The sequence below is a fragment of the Pseudorasbora parva genome, chromosome 11 (assembly GCF_024679245.1).
Source record: "Pseudorasbora parva isolate DD20220531a chromosome 11, ASM2467924v1, whole genome shotgun sequence".
Lineage (NCBI taxonomy): Eukaryota > Metazoa > Chordata > Actinopteri > Cypriniformes > Gobionidae > Pseudorasbora > Pseudorasbora parva.
This window is the reverse complement of record NC_090182.1, coordinates 43752256-43766624: the sequence shown is the minus strand read 5'-3', so window position 1 is coordinate 43766624 and position 14369 is coordinate 43752256. Positions and strand designations below refer to the sequence as shown.

The 14369-nt window shown below is 36.5% G+C and overlaps 1 protein-coding gene across 1 annotated transcript; it reads left to right on the top strand.

The window, feature by feature from the left end:
• The first annotated feature begins 4589 nt into the window (after nt 1-4589).
• Nucleotides 4590-13320, top strand: slc25a48 (solute carrier family 25 member 48). The gene is made up of 7 exons (XM_067458052.1): nt 4590-4848; nt 5687-5730; nt 5977-6048; nt 6884-7136; nt 10557-10832; nt 11597-11730; nt 12210-13320. Exons 1-7 carry the CDS (start codon nt 4803-4805, stop codon nt 12312-12314), a joined length of 930 nt encoding a protein of 309 aa, XP_067314153.1. The 5' UTR covers nt 4590-4802; the 3' UTR covers nt 12315-13320.
• The last annotated feature ends 1049 nt before the right edge of the window (nt 13321-14369 follow it).

Sequence of the window (14369 nt, the reverse complement as noted above, 5' to 3'; positions counted from 1 at the left end):
AGAAAAACATTTATTTCAAAATGTGAATTTACCCCCACTTTAAATTCTTTCCCTTCAATGGAATATTAGATTTTTGTGATTTTTTTAAATGATAGATCAAAAGGATAAACATGCAGATTTATTTTACAGCTATCTTTGATTATATTTACCAGGGGTGCCAAGAATTCTGACCACAACTGTATACAAATTATATAAATAATACTTACATTAATACTATGAAGATACTAATATAAATGAAACAAGCTATTATTAAAAATGTTATTTATAACACCCTTAAGGTCCTAGAGCACTTTTAAGGTTATTTGTGGAACCTTAAAAGGGTTCTGTTTAGCACCAAAAAGGGCTCTGCTGTTGTTACAAGCCAAAGAACCCCAATCCCTCAAGACTTGGAAAGTAAACACCCACTGCTCTGATTGGGTAACAGTTCTGAATATTCAAATAATTTCACCGTCCCCACCATTACTCATTTTGAAAACTTCTGATGTTGAAAAAATATCTTGTTACATAGTTGAAACAACAGTGCCAACAATGTGAAACGTATGCATATTACATATGTCGTATAAGTCTTGGTTAATAAAGTTAAAGTACTGAGTTACCACAGCTATAGTTGATAGGATGGTTTGCAATGTTTCACGTAAACAAATGACCATTGTCATGTTCATCCTTTTTGATAAAGTGAAAAAGGGGGTATTTATTGTAATTTTCACTGTCATGTTTTAAATCAAATGAAATACATGTTTTAACCCCATTAATGCTAAGTCAATGGAAAGTACAGCAAATCAAAACTACTCAGTTTGACTGCAGCATTGCAGTATACTGTTAGATCCAATAGATGTCTAATCACTGCATCAAATCTCTGAAAAGCCTGTGCCGAACAGTGTCTTACTTAAAAACGAATCTACAGTAAAATGAACCGAACAAACAAATGTCTTACTGAAATGATCTGACTGGATTAATGTTAGGATCACAAGGATGGCAATGCAAAGTCTGTGTTTTTACACAACTTGGCACTGCACAGCATCTTGTAATGATGAGAGGCTTGTAATGATGAGTATGGTTTTGTTGCAGGAGTACTCCGTTTTGCTTCTTTCTCATATTTCCTGCTTTGTGACGTGTGGACAATAATGTGGCAAAATCCAAAACAAGTCATTTGGGCGGCTTGGTTTCAATAAAGGTTTTGGACTAATGAGGTAGTTTTGAGTTCTGAAACGCACAGGATATTTTTAATACAATAACCTCTCAAAAGATCAAGGGCATTTTATTTCTTAATGTATGACCCCTTTAACTATGTCAGTGGGCCAAGAGGGTCAAAAAATGCTTCTCGCCAGTTTTAATTTCCATGTCCTGTACCCACATTGTTTGAATAGCAAATGCATTTGCGCCCATTTGTGCAGCCATTTTCAGGCGTGCTGGTCTGAACACGAGGCGTGTTCAGAAGCACTGTTAGCGCGTTGCTATTTTGAAGCAACTGAAATCGACTGCACCCTTGACCAACTGAAACCTGGTCTGAAGTCAATATGGCGCAGTATTTTTGTTATAACACACAAACATTGTTTAAATATAAAATAATAAAGGATTCAAATGTAAAAGATTATTATTGTGTATATAAAAATGCGTCATGGATATGCATTGCCTGTATCCGGATTAGCAGTAATGACGAGCAAGCAGACATTATTGGATGAGCAGATCCGGTTTCTCGCTAGCTAGAGAAGTGTTCAGTTTATGTAAATAGCAAATCTTTTTTTTTTTTTTGGATGTTAAACAAGCAAAAGTGGATCCGGACATGGTCTAAGTGCACCCGGGCTGTGCGCTTTAGACCATATGTTTAGATAATTAAAATAGGGCCCTTCATCTTTCTTTTGCACTGAAACCAGAGACCTTGACCTAGCCAACTTCTAATTTCAGCAGACTCAAAGAAACCTGACCAACAAGAATGCCCAGCCTTCTGAAATGAATTATAACCAGAAGTATCAGAAGTATTTTTCTTTAGTCATGTATATTATTTCTGCACTGTAAAATATTTTTTTGTTGTTGTTGGTTTAACTTAGTAAGTAAAGTAAGTAACCTGGTTGCCTTAACATTTTGAGTTTATTGAAATTAAAAATTTGAGTTGATACAATGAAGGAAATTTGTTTAATAAATAGAAACTCAAAATAATATAGTATCTGAACCACATAAACAATGTGATAAATCATGAAAATAGCACAATTTGGCTCCGTCATGAGAAATAAAACACACACAATTAACCAATATGCTTACAAAATCTTTTAATAATATTATAAAAAAAGGCTGTTGAATCTCAAAAACATTTCATTGTATTAACTCAAAATGAACTCAAAATGTTAAGGCAACCAAGTAACTTTTTTTCTAAATATTTTTTTACAGTGTGTGTGTGTGTGTGTGTGTGTGTGTGTGTGTGTGTGTGTGTGTGTGTGTGTGTGTGTGTGTGTGTGTGTGTGTGTGTGTGTGTGTGTGTGTGTGTGTGTGTGTGTGTGTGTGTGTGTGTGTGTGTGTGTGTGTGTGTTTTAACCAGAATTCAAAAGAAATGCACATCCCAGCCTATTTTAAAGAACTTGTTTGTTCCTTGCACCTCACCTCAGACCAATAGCTTTTTTTCTAGCCAAAATAGAAAGCTTAAGAAAAACCATCTGAAGCCTGCAATCTGCCAGGCTCTTCCAGGCATGCACTGCTCATTCTGTGTCAGAAACAAAGACTTTGTTTTGTCCATGCAGTGTTGGCTTTTAATTTATTCTGCTGACGTTTGACCGATTTTGCAGCCAAGCCTCATCTTAACACCCAAACAAATCCTCATCAGTAGTCAAGTCTACAACAGCTGCACAGGAGATCTCTTGTAATGCATGAACATGAGAAAAAGTACATTTGAGCTGCCTTGTCAGTTAAGTTATTTGCACAGAGAGATGGAGCATTCTGTACCTTGCATGCAATCCGGTGTGCTGTGATAAGACTGCTGGGTTTTGTGGTTAAATATTGATCACTTATCACAACAATAGCTGTGCTCAAAGGCACTAATCAGAGACGTGAATCACCCTTGTTAAAATCCTTTAAAAAATGTTTAATTCCCAAAATTGCATTTAAAAGCAACCAGGACAGGAAATGCCGCAATGCATGAGTGGATTGCCTCACGGCCCCATCCATCTCAGGTCAGGTGACAAAGTTTAAATGGCCCATAAGATACGACTTTATTGCTATGAGTGAGTTAATGATAAGTCGCAATCGGCCAAATAGTCAAACAAAACATTAAACCAGATTTCCTGCCTTTTTGACTGCACCATTTTAGTGTGAAACATGACCAAGTTGAAACAAAACCTAATTTTATTTGATTTATTTATATTTTTATTCACTGTATTTTGCAAACATTATGGGAATGTTATCTTGAATGTTCTCTGAATATTAACATTTAAAAATGTTTAACTAAAACATTTTAGAAAAAGAAAAGAAAAATCAATGAAGGATGTATAGATGCTTACATTTTGAGAACATTATTAAAGATAACTTTAAACTCTGTTGACTTTATTAATGTTGCTGGAAGAACGTTGAGATAGCATTGCCTAAACATTATAGGGCAGTTCTGGGAACTTGTTTACAACTGAATGTCATAGGGTCCATTTTCTGTTTGAGTTTGTGCCAAAACTTTTTGGAGAACATGTGACTCAACAATATATTACACATAGAAGAAAATATGATTTCAGTTTACACAAGAGGGGATTTGTACTGTAGATATTCATCACATGATATAACATCAGTCCACAATAATTCCAGTCACAATAATGTCTGTCATTTACTGACTTAAGGGTTTCAATCAGAAATTAAACAGAAAGTGGTCGGAAAAGTGCAATGAACTCACTGCTGGTTGTACCTTTGGTATCATTTTGAATTACGGCACAAATTACATTTTCAGTTTTAGTTCAGTTCAGTTTTATTTTCAGTTTTTTTATGCACTCTAAAAAATCCTGGGTTAAAAACAACCCAGGTTGGGTTGAAAATGCACTAACCCAACAATTGGGTTGTTTTAACCCAATGGTTGAGTTGTTCTTACCCAGCAATTGGGTTGTCTTAAGCAACACTTAACCCAACCACTGGGTTAAAACAACTCAATTGTTGGGTTAGTGCATTTTCAACCCAACATGGGTTGTTTTTAACCCAGCATTTTTTAGAGTGTGATGTTCCATGGCACTTTTTCATAACTGTGTGTCCACATACAAAAGTTTTCAAAGCTACTGTCCATATTGCCAGTATAACTTCCCACATGACTGAAGCATGTCATTTACAGAAGGTTTGTTTACATCTCAACCGGTTTCATGTAAAGGAGTGTAAATAGGCTAACTGTCAATATTATAATTTATATATAAGTTAAAGATTATTTTCAAGATAATGTAGTGGTTTGTGAAAAACATATAGGTTTTATGTTTCAATCAGATGTGAGTCATGGACACAACCACATTCCAGGCATTCCTCAACATATAGAAGAACTCCTCGGCGTAGAGTCACACGATAAAGATTCAAGCACATTACCCATTATTTTATAATAGTGAGAAATATGTCTGCAGTAACATGGTTTAATTCAGCGCATTATGGATGTTAGTGGACTACTCTATTTTCGTATGTCTGCAACGCCCCCATATACTCCCTCCTCACTGATTTAAATATGTGGATGAGGCTGAAGTTACCTTTGCGTTTATCGATCGGACGAACAGTTAAATGAAGCCTATGAACGTTTAGCAAACCGTATCAATGCCGACGCGTATGCGGAGATCTCCTGTGTAGATTCAGTCTGTTGTACAATGACAATCTTTCATTTGGATGATTTTTTAGCAGGATGGATTGGAGGTGAGTTTTATTTGTTTAGCATGTTTTCTAAAAAATAAAAAAAACAGGTACGATTAGCATTGCAAACAAACCCCAGACGTACATTTTCGCAGAGTAGCTGATATTGTGCAATTTAACGGAGATGTAACATTGTATTTATGCGTCTTTAATTAGTGAACGTTTTTTTTCTTTTCTTTTTTCATTTATTTTCGTGAAGTAGCCTAGTCTATTATCCTCGCGTCTACAAACAGTTACATTAAACTAACACTTAAAAACTGTTTTAAGCGACGTTATCTGCATTTTGAGAGTTTTTTTCTTCTTGAAAGTACTGCAAAAATGGGAAAGTAGTCCAGATAAAGTGTCGAAAAACAAGTTTGATTGAGACAAACCACGTGAGGGGCGTCGTTGCTCTGTTTATGTGTTGTTCTCTTTTCTGCAAATGTGAAGAGAATACATAATTTTTAACGAAATTTGTGTCACATGTACGTTAAAACCATTTCAGTATCAGGTCATTCTCCAGACAAAGTATTAAACTATTTTATGCGCTCTTGCAAATAACGGTGATTTCGTATTTTGGCAAATTGATCAACATTTCTCAACCTTAAACGGGTTTTTGTGTGTGGGGGGAAAAGAAGGGTTTTGGTTCTCCAGCGAAGAATGCAGTGTTCTTTAAAGCCCTAATGTGTATGCCCATCGACCATGAAATGTACAAAACAATCACTTATTCATGAAAACGGACACAGTGTTCTGCGAGTAGAGCCTCCTACAAAGCTATGCAGTACATCTATCATTATCATTGTCTTAACACTTCACTGTACACTTCAGTTGCAACATTTTGAACGGCACTGTTTTGTTACAGGAGCTTCCAGTGTGATTGTAGGACATCCGCTTGACACAGTCAAGGTAGCTTTGTGATTTGTTTTGAGCAAATGTACGATTAGTAATGCATTTATTAGCCTACATTTATATAAATAATTACATTTTGTATTTATAGGCTATTCCCTTTCCCTTTACAATAAAAGTGACTTCATAAGACATAATTACTGTCCTTTTTTACCCACTGGGATGTCATAGAATGTATTAGTCAGGAATGGGCCAACCCGGGTTGGGGATAATGATTTTCTTTTTTTTCTTTTTTCTCTTTTACAGACTCGTTTACAAGCTGGCAAAGGATACAAGAATACTCTCCACTGTATTGTAACCATCTACAAAAAGGAAAATGTAAGACTTTACATATTTATAAAATAATTTTTTAAAAAAAGTTACAGAAAAGCATTTTTTTCAATAACCGGTTCACAATAAAGGATTTGTATTTGTTGAGCCTTTCCTGTTTTGCTCTACCTTTAGAGCTATACTTTTCTTCGGGCTCTTAAACTTTATGAAGTATATGAAAACTTATTTACATAATGAAAAGATGGCTATTAGAGCATGGATCCAGATAAATAAATAAAAAGATTCATAGTTAGTCATTGTTTAGAGATTGCCACTTAAGTTAACAGTAATTTAGATTCAAGTTGTAGTCATTTAGATTAATTTAATTCTGAATTTTATTTACTTTAGATTATTTAGATTAGTCGTTAAAAAAAAATTAATCTTGTTGTCAAATGTTATTAATATCACATTAATTCCTAACACAGATGATGTCACATGGCATGAAAGATGATGCCAAGTGAAAATAAAACTATATCACAACAAAATAATCAATAACCCTGAAGAAAATGTTAAAATCGTCTAATAATTTTTTTTGTTAAATAATTGCCAGTTGATGTAAAATGTTGCAGCATCTCAGGATATGACAAAAGTGGCAACATCCACTCAAGCAAAAGTAGTAAAATTATGAAAATATACTTAATTGCAAATAATATGTATGAAAAAATTTAGGATTGATCAAAGTAACAAAACAAAAAAAAATACAGGGTATATGATGCTCCCAGTTGTCCCTGAGATGGGCTACATATAAAAAATGACCCCATTTATGAAATTAAAAAAGATTTTTCTTTTACTAAGAAGCAAAACAACCCATGTCAAAGACATCTCTCTTTTTGTGTTGTCTCAGGTTACAGGTTTTTTCAAAGGCTTGTCGTTTCCACTGGCTAGCATCACCCTCTATAACTCTATGGTGTTCGGCTTCTTCAGCAACACACAACGCCTCATTAGCAGATATCGTTATGGGGACAGTAGACACCCTTGCAGCATGTTTGACTTGACTGTAGCGAGCATGTTGACCGGTCTGGTTTCGGTGGGGGTGGGCGCCCCTGTTGACCTTGTCAAAATTAGACTGCAGATGCAAACACAACCTGTTCTTGCAGGTAAGCTATAGAGTCTTAACAATGTAGCACCCTGGAGCTATGCATGGAATAGGACTGGACATATTTATGTTAACCCTATGCATGAATTATGATAACCATAGTCAGCTGTTTTTTCCTATGTGATTTTAATGCTCTTAGGGCATGGAAAACAAGAATTTTCAGAGAGAAACATTACACAAAATTATGTCCAAAATAGACACGTTTAGCTCTCCTCTCTGAACTCTAAATCAAATGATTTATTGATGTTTTAAAGGGGTGATGAATTGAGAAATCGACTTTCCCTTGAGCCTTTGATATATAAAAGTCCATCGTGATATAAGAATATCCTGTAAGTTTTAGAGCTGAAAACTTCCTTGTTTGTCAAAGAAGCGCTTTTATTGACACCAGGCGCCGCAAACGAGCTCTTAAATATATATTGATCAATGACGTAATAGAAGGGGGAAACGGCGCCTCAATAGATAAATATGTACGCCTGCTTCAGTAGCCCCGCCCACCGACTCGTGGAGGCGAGCAATGAACACGCAGAAAATAGCAAGATATTGCGCTGTGCCTGCTTGAGGAAGAACATAGTCCCTGCATTAGCTTCCTTCAGATTCTAATATTAGGAATGAGTAGACATTTGTTCGCTTAATTTCACTGCGGAATCATTTGTAAGTAAAGCAAAGGTTTACATTACTGGATTTGCAGACATATTTAGATACAGTTTTTTGCAGACATATTTAAAACACAATTTTGTGCCTTCTATATTGGATCCGACAGGAATGGTGCAACACACTTACGTGAGTAAAACACACTTTTTTATTTGTGATAGTATTGCATTGTTACAGATCGTATTGATTGTATACGTGTCTAATAGAACATACCTTAACACGCTGTCACAGGCTGGAGAATCCTTTATTTGTTGGTTCGTTGCGATTCAGGATCAGACTCGGACATATAACGTTATGGGCCAGGGCTTGCAAAGCCCAACGTCCTGGGGCTATGTGTTTTCCAGACGAGCTACCAAAACGTAAGCCTGGCGGCAGGCCGGTGAATCTTAAATAGTGAAATAATATTCCTTTCTTGATCTCCCTTGTTCACTATCTTGACTTGATATTTGCCTCTCTCTGTTTGCGTGTGTGTGTGTGTGTGCGGTTCGCGCTTATATCCTCCAATCAGGCGGGCCAAGTAATAAAAAAATTATATTTCAATCAGTCGCAGGTATAGATGGGAGATAAATCATTGTGTTTGTTTGATAAAGACGTTTACGAGCCTTGTGAGAGAACCATTCCGGTTGCCACTTTCAAAACAACCCCTCCCTCATAACTGAACTGACAGGGGAGCTTAAGCTCATTAAATATGCAAATCTTATCCAATCCTAGCCTTGGGCGTTTACTTCCAAGTCTCCAGTGCGTCACGCCCATCAGAACCCAGCGTTCAGGAGAGAGCCTCAAAACCAGTGTAGAAAATAGCCTACTACTTATTAGTTATGATGTTTTTGAATGTAAAAACCACACGAACATCATTAGTTGACCTCAGGCAACAGTAAAAAAATACTTAAAAGCCCGTTCATGACACCTTTAAGACTATGGAAAACTAACGATCAGGTATTTCCAAATCTCATCTGAAAGGAGCAGTATTGGTAGTAACGCATTATATAATCAGATTACCTTTTGATGTAACAAGTAAAGTAATTAATACAAGTAACATGCATTATGTAATCAGATTCCTTTTTGATATAATGAGTAAAGCAGAGGTCTTCAACCCTGCTCCTGGGGACCCACTGTCCTGCAGAGTTTAGCTCCAGCCCTGATTAAAGACAGATGAAGCTAATCAAACTCTTCAGGATCGCTCGTTGAAAATACACAGACAGGTTTGCTGAAGCAGGTTGAAAATAAACTTTGCAGGACAGTGGGACCCCAGGAGCAGGGCTGAAGACCTCTGGAGTAAAGTAATGAATTACAAGTAACATGCATGACGTAATCAGATTACTTTTAAATGTAATGAGTAAAATAACGCATTGCAAGTAAGATTACTTTTTGATGTAGCGAGTAAAGTAACTCATTACAAGCAATGTTAATTAGGTAATTCGATTACTTTCTCAAATAATCAGATTACTTTTTGATGTAACAAGTAGTGCATTACAAGTAACATGCATTAAGTAATCTGATGACTTTTTGATGTTAAGTGTAAAGTAATGCATTACATGTAACGTGCATTGTGTATAAAGATTACTTTTTGATGTGAAGTAATGCATCACAAGTAATGCGCATTTTGTAATCAAAGAATGACGTTTTTAAGTGCATTATCTTATCTTAACTATGGATAGGAAAAAGGGTATTACAAAAGCATCCTAACTCGACAATATATTCCTAAAAACTGTCTACATTTCGACAACCCCCCTGGTGTCCTAACTTCAAAATCATCTGAATGACAACCAGTAAAAATCACATAACAATAGCCATCTGATAATAGTGTCATGTTTATTAATGATACAAGATGAAGAAAAGCGATGTTTGATAGTGGAAACACTTCCTGAACACCCAAATGATGTGCTGCACTTTGATGACAAAACACTGATAAATAATCACAGGCTCTCGTGAAATAGAGTGATAGGCTTTGCCTTTTCTACCAAGCTTATCAACACTTCTCTTTCTGCAGCACTTTTTTAAAAGCACACCTATTTTGTTTCTCCATTTTAATCTCTAGCAGTTTACTTCACAGCAGCTGCTTGTGTGTTGTTAATTGCTTGGCAACAGACCTGAGAGTAGATTAATGGACTCGAAAGTTTCTGTAATACACAGATGACTAATCAGAATTTCCTCCCAATTCCTCCCCTATATTGTTTCTCCATTTTAATCTCTAGCATTTACTTCACAGCAGCTGCTTGCTTGGTTGGTTGCTTGGTAACAGACCTGAGAGTAGATTAATGAACGCAAAAGTTTCTTTAATACACAGATGACTAATCAGAATTTCCTCCCAATTTAAATCAATACTTGGAAAATTCAACAATGATATTGATATTGATGATATTGAGGTACATATGACTCCTTAGTCTCCTAGGATAGAAGAAAAGGATGGATATTTCAGAGCAACTGGGCATTTCTGCTTGAACATTGGCAATGTTGGTTTGGAGAAAACAAAATATACACATACAAAGGCATGCCACTTGGTGGCAGTGGGTGGCAATAGGATGATGCACTAGTGTCCTGTAGTGGTTGATGTGCAACTATGCCATCAAAACCCATGAATATGCAAGAAAATGTCTTTTTAATTAGATGTCTAATTTAATGATCTCTATGCGTGAAAGGGTTAAAGAAAAAAAATCCTAGGTAATGACATACTGAAAGCTAATAATTTCCAAGGAAATGAACAATTGTGAAAAGAAAGTCTATAAAAATACACAGAGCATCGCTCATGTACTGTTTTGTGTGTTTTCAGAGAACTTTAACCTCGCTGGAAATGGGAGTGTTCCTCTTCGGTCAATGGGAATTCAGTCCCAGTCTATGTACAGAGGGCCACTGCACTGCATTAGTACTGTCCTGCAGAACGAGGGCATTCAAGGGCTCTACCGAGGAGCGGGAGCCATGATATTGCGCGATGTACCTGGTTACACCCTGTACTTCGTACCATACTCATTGTTCTGTAACTGGCTGAGTCCTGATGGCAATGGCCCACCGCATCCCTGCAGCATTTGGCTAGCTGGAGGTTTAGCAGGTAAATGAGACATGAGTTGAATGAGTTCGGCAAACTAGTAGCTGCTGTCTACTGCCTACACAAACATCTGGCGTATAACCAAAGTGGAACCTAATAAGTGACTGATTTGAAACACTCTCAAACACACAGGCTCAGAGTAGATATGTTAGAATGTTGCTAACTTAACAACATAGTCCAACAATAGTCCATTTGAAATATATTGCACTTATGTATTATGAATTACACTATTTCATGAAATATATCTATAATCAACATTTTCTTCAGAATCCTTCAGAATATTAAGATGTTCTTCACACCAATTTTTTTTGTTGTTGTTGTTATTTTAAGAACTGCTCAGTTTTTGGGGAACCCAAAAAGTTTTTTTTTTAATGACACTGGTGTGAGAAAAAAAAAAGCCCTTTACTTTCAAGAGTGTAAAGAATCACCATGCACTTTCTTTTTAACACCAGATGTAGTGTTTTTACGTTTCCAAAAACACAGCTGTATTCCAAAATAGTTTTCTCAAGTTCAAAAAGCTGTCAGATCCTCTGTATGACACCAAACCTCTCAGCAGTCAAGCACAGATTAAAAAGTGTATAATTTACTTAGCAGTGTCAGAGGTTGGATTGTTTTGAGATGTATCACTGTACTTCCCACTAAAATTTCCCTTGTATTGATAAAGGATGGGAAGGGCCTGGTTTAGCCTAAATATGACACTAGTGGGAGTCAAACATTTCAAGGATACTGAATTAGATTTCACTTGAGGTTATGCTTTTTTTCCACAGGATCCATCTCTTGGGTCACCGCCACACCTTCGGACGTGGTGAAAAGCCGGTTGCAAGCCGATACCATGCAGCAGAGGAAATACAAGGGCATTATGCATTGCATTATGCTAAGTTACAAGACAGAGGGAATACATGTAAGTTGCTGATGGATGTTAAACAACAAAGTGTTTATGTGTCAGATACAGGGATAGTTAAAACAACTGATAAACAGTTACAAAAGTAGATAAACCATTAAAAATGTGCTTCATGCGGTTACTTCTAAATCCGATTGTAATCTTTAAAGTGGCCCATTATGCGTTTTCGAGTATTACCTTTCATGTAGCGTGTTAGCTTTGTGAAATGTAAAAGGTTTGAAAGACCAAAGTGCAGGTAAATGGAGTTGTCTCCAACAGTGATTTGTCCGCAGTTCCAGTCTCACTTTCTGTTACATACATACAAAACACCAACTGAAGTCATTTTATGGTCAGATCAGTTCAAACGGGTCACAGACACATTAATAGAGCGAGACCTGGTGTAAATGAGTTGCTGTTTATGTTAAAATGTAGAGTTTTGTGAAATATGAATATAATACTGATGATTTTGTTTTGTTTTTTACTTTTATTGTCCAATGCAGGTTTTCTTTCGTGGAGCGACTGTGAATGCTATCAGAGGATTTCCAATGTGTGCAACCATGTTTCTTGGATACAAGCTTTCCCTCCAGTTCTTCCGCAGTTTCTAACAAAGACTCAAGCTGAAACAAGCTAATACAAATGATATGTTCCCGGAAATTATTTGAGAGTATTCGAGATTTTATTGGCATGTAGACTTACATGTGGCATTTCATTGTTGATACAATGAAGGGTATCAGTGAAGCTTTTTGGTGTTTCTTATATTAAGAAAATTGTGTAAAATAGGAATGTATTTTGAACAGATTTGGATATTTTAATATATGATTATGCATTGTCTGCATGTGAATGATATACTAATTTTTTATTTTGCTCAGAAAATACCTGTCCTGTAAATCTATCTATCCTGCATGTTAAAATGGTCACTATCTTGCATTATCAGCTAATAAAGCTGTCAGGGTTCTCCTCTGACAGTCTTGTCAGCACATGGCTTTGTCTTTGTTTGTGTTTTCCATGTGCTCCTCTTGTTTAAGCCTTGATGAGTCCTCTTTATTGTGCTGACTTTCCCTCATATTTTTCCAGCCATTATATATTGTACTACTTAGTTAGTTGTGCTCTTGCAATTAGTTGTTCGCTTGTACTAGTTTCTCTAGTTATTGCAAAGCATTAGTTTCTATCTACCCTGTCTTGTGTTTACTGTGTCTCCTGATTGTTCCAGTCCTGCACTGCAAGCTGAGCTTCTCAGGCAGTGCCTGATCATGCCTCATGAGTCTATCTACAGTAGACATTTACATTTACGCATTTGGCAGATGCTTTTATCCAAAGCGACTTACATAGCATTCAAGGGGTACACATTTTACATTTTCTCAATTCTTGCTTTCCCTGGGAATCGAACCCATGACCTTGGCTTTGCTAGCACCATGCTCTACTGTTTGAGCTATAGGAAAGGACATCTACCACAGCACACCAGTTCACATTCTGGGCAGGTCTCAGCGGCCACTCTCTCAGCTTGCCTGTCATTGTGCTTCATTCCCTGCCGACTGTTTGGACTGTTGTCACCTGCTCACCCACCATCTCTCGTCCTGTCTGTTGTCTCTTTTAATAAACCCGTTACACTCATTCTGCAATTTCAGTCCTTTCTCATAGATGTGTGACAATTAGCCAGTGCTTAAAGGGTTAGTTCACCCAAAAATGAAAATTCTCTCATTAATTACTAACCCTAATGTCGTTCGACACCCGTAAGACCTCCGTTCATCATCAGAATACAAATGAAGATATTTTTTTTAAAAATCTGATGGCTCAGAAAGGCCTTCATTGACACCAATGTCATTTCCTCTCTCAAGACCCATAAAGGCACTAAAGACGAGTGAGATGAGAATAGTTTTTGTGCACAAAAAAATTACATGTATTGATGGGCCAATTTCAAAACAAAGATTCGAACGGTTATGAATCAGTGAATCGATTCATGATTCGGATCGTGTGTCAAACTGCTAAAATCACGTGACTTTGGCGATCCGAATCATGAATCAATACGCTGATTCAAAACTTTGTCGTTATTTAGTTCTTTTTTTGCGCTCAAAACTACTCTCGTCACTTCATAAAGTTATTGTAGAGCCGCTGTAGTGAGATGGGCTTTGTAACGACGTCTTTAGTGCCTTTATGGGTCTTGAGAGAGGAAATGACATTGGTGTCAATGAAGGCCTTTCTGAGCCATCGGATTTCAACACTAATATCTTCATCTGTGTGTGAAGATGAACTTCATCTGACGGGTGTCGAAAGACATTAGGGTAAGTAATTAATGACAGAATTCAGTTTCATGTTTGGGTGAACGAACCCTTTAAATCTTTTTTCTGCATTTCCCCTTCTTTTCTGATAAGTTTAGCAGGCTTTCAGTGCAGGATGCCTTTAAGATTATCTGCTTGCAATATGATGAAAATTAAAATAAATCAAACTATAAAGTGGACCTGTAACATAAAGTGTCTGCTAGTTTGTATTAATCATTTTTAAACTTATACTGATGTATTTTACAAGATGAGGTGTATTTTTTTTTTTTTTTGAAAAACCTCTCAAGATAAAGTTTGATCTCAGCCGTAGTATATCAGAAAATGTTCATTTGAAAACCAGTTGTTGAGTTCATGTCCTCCATTTTTACTTAACCTCAGCTATCT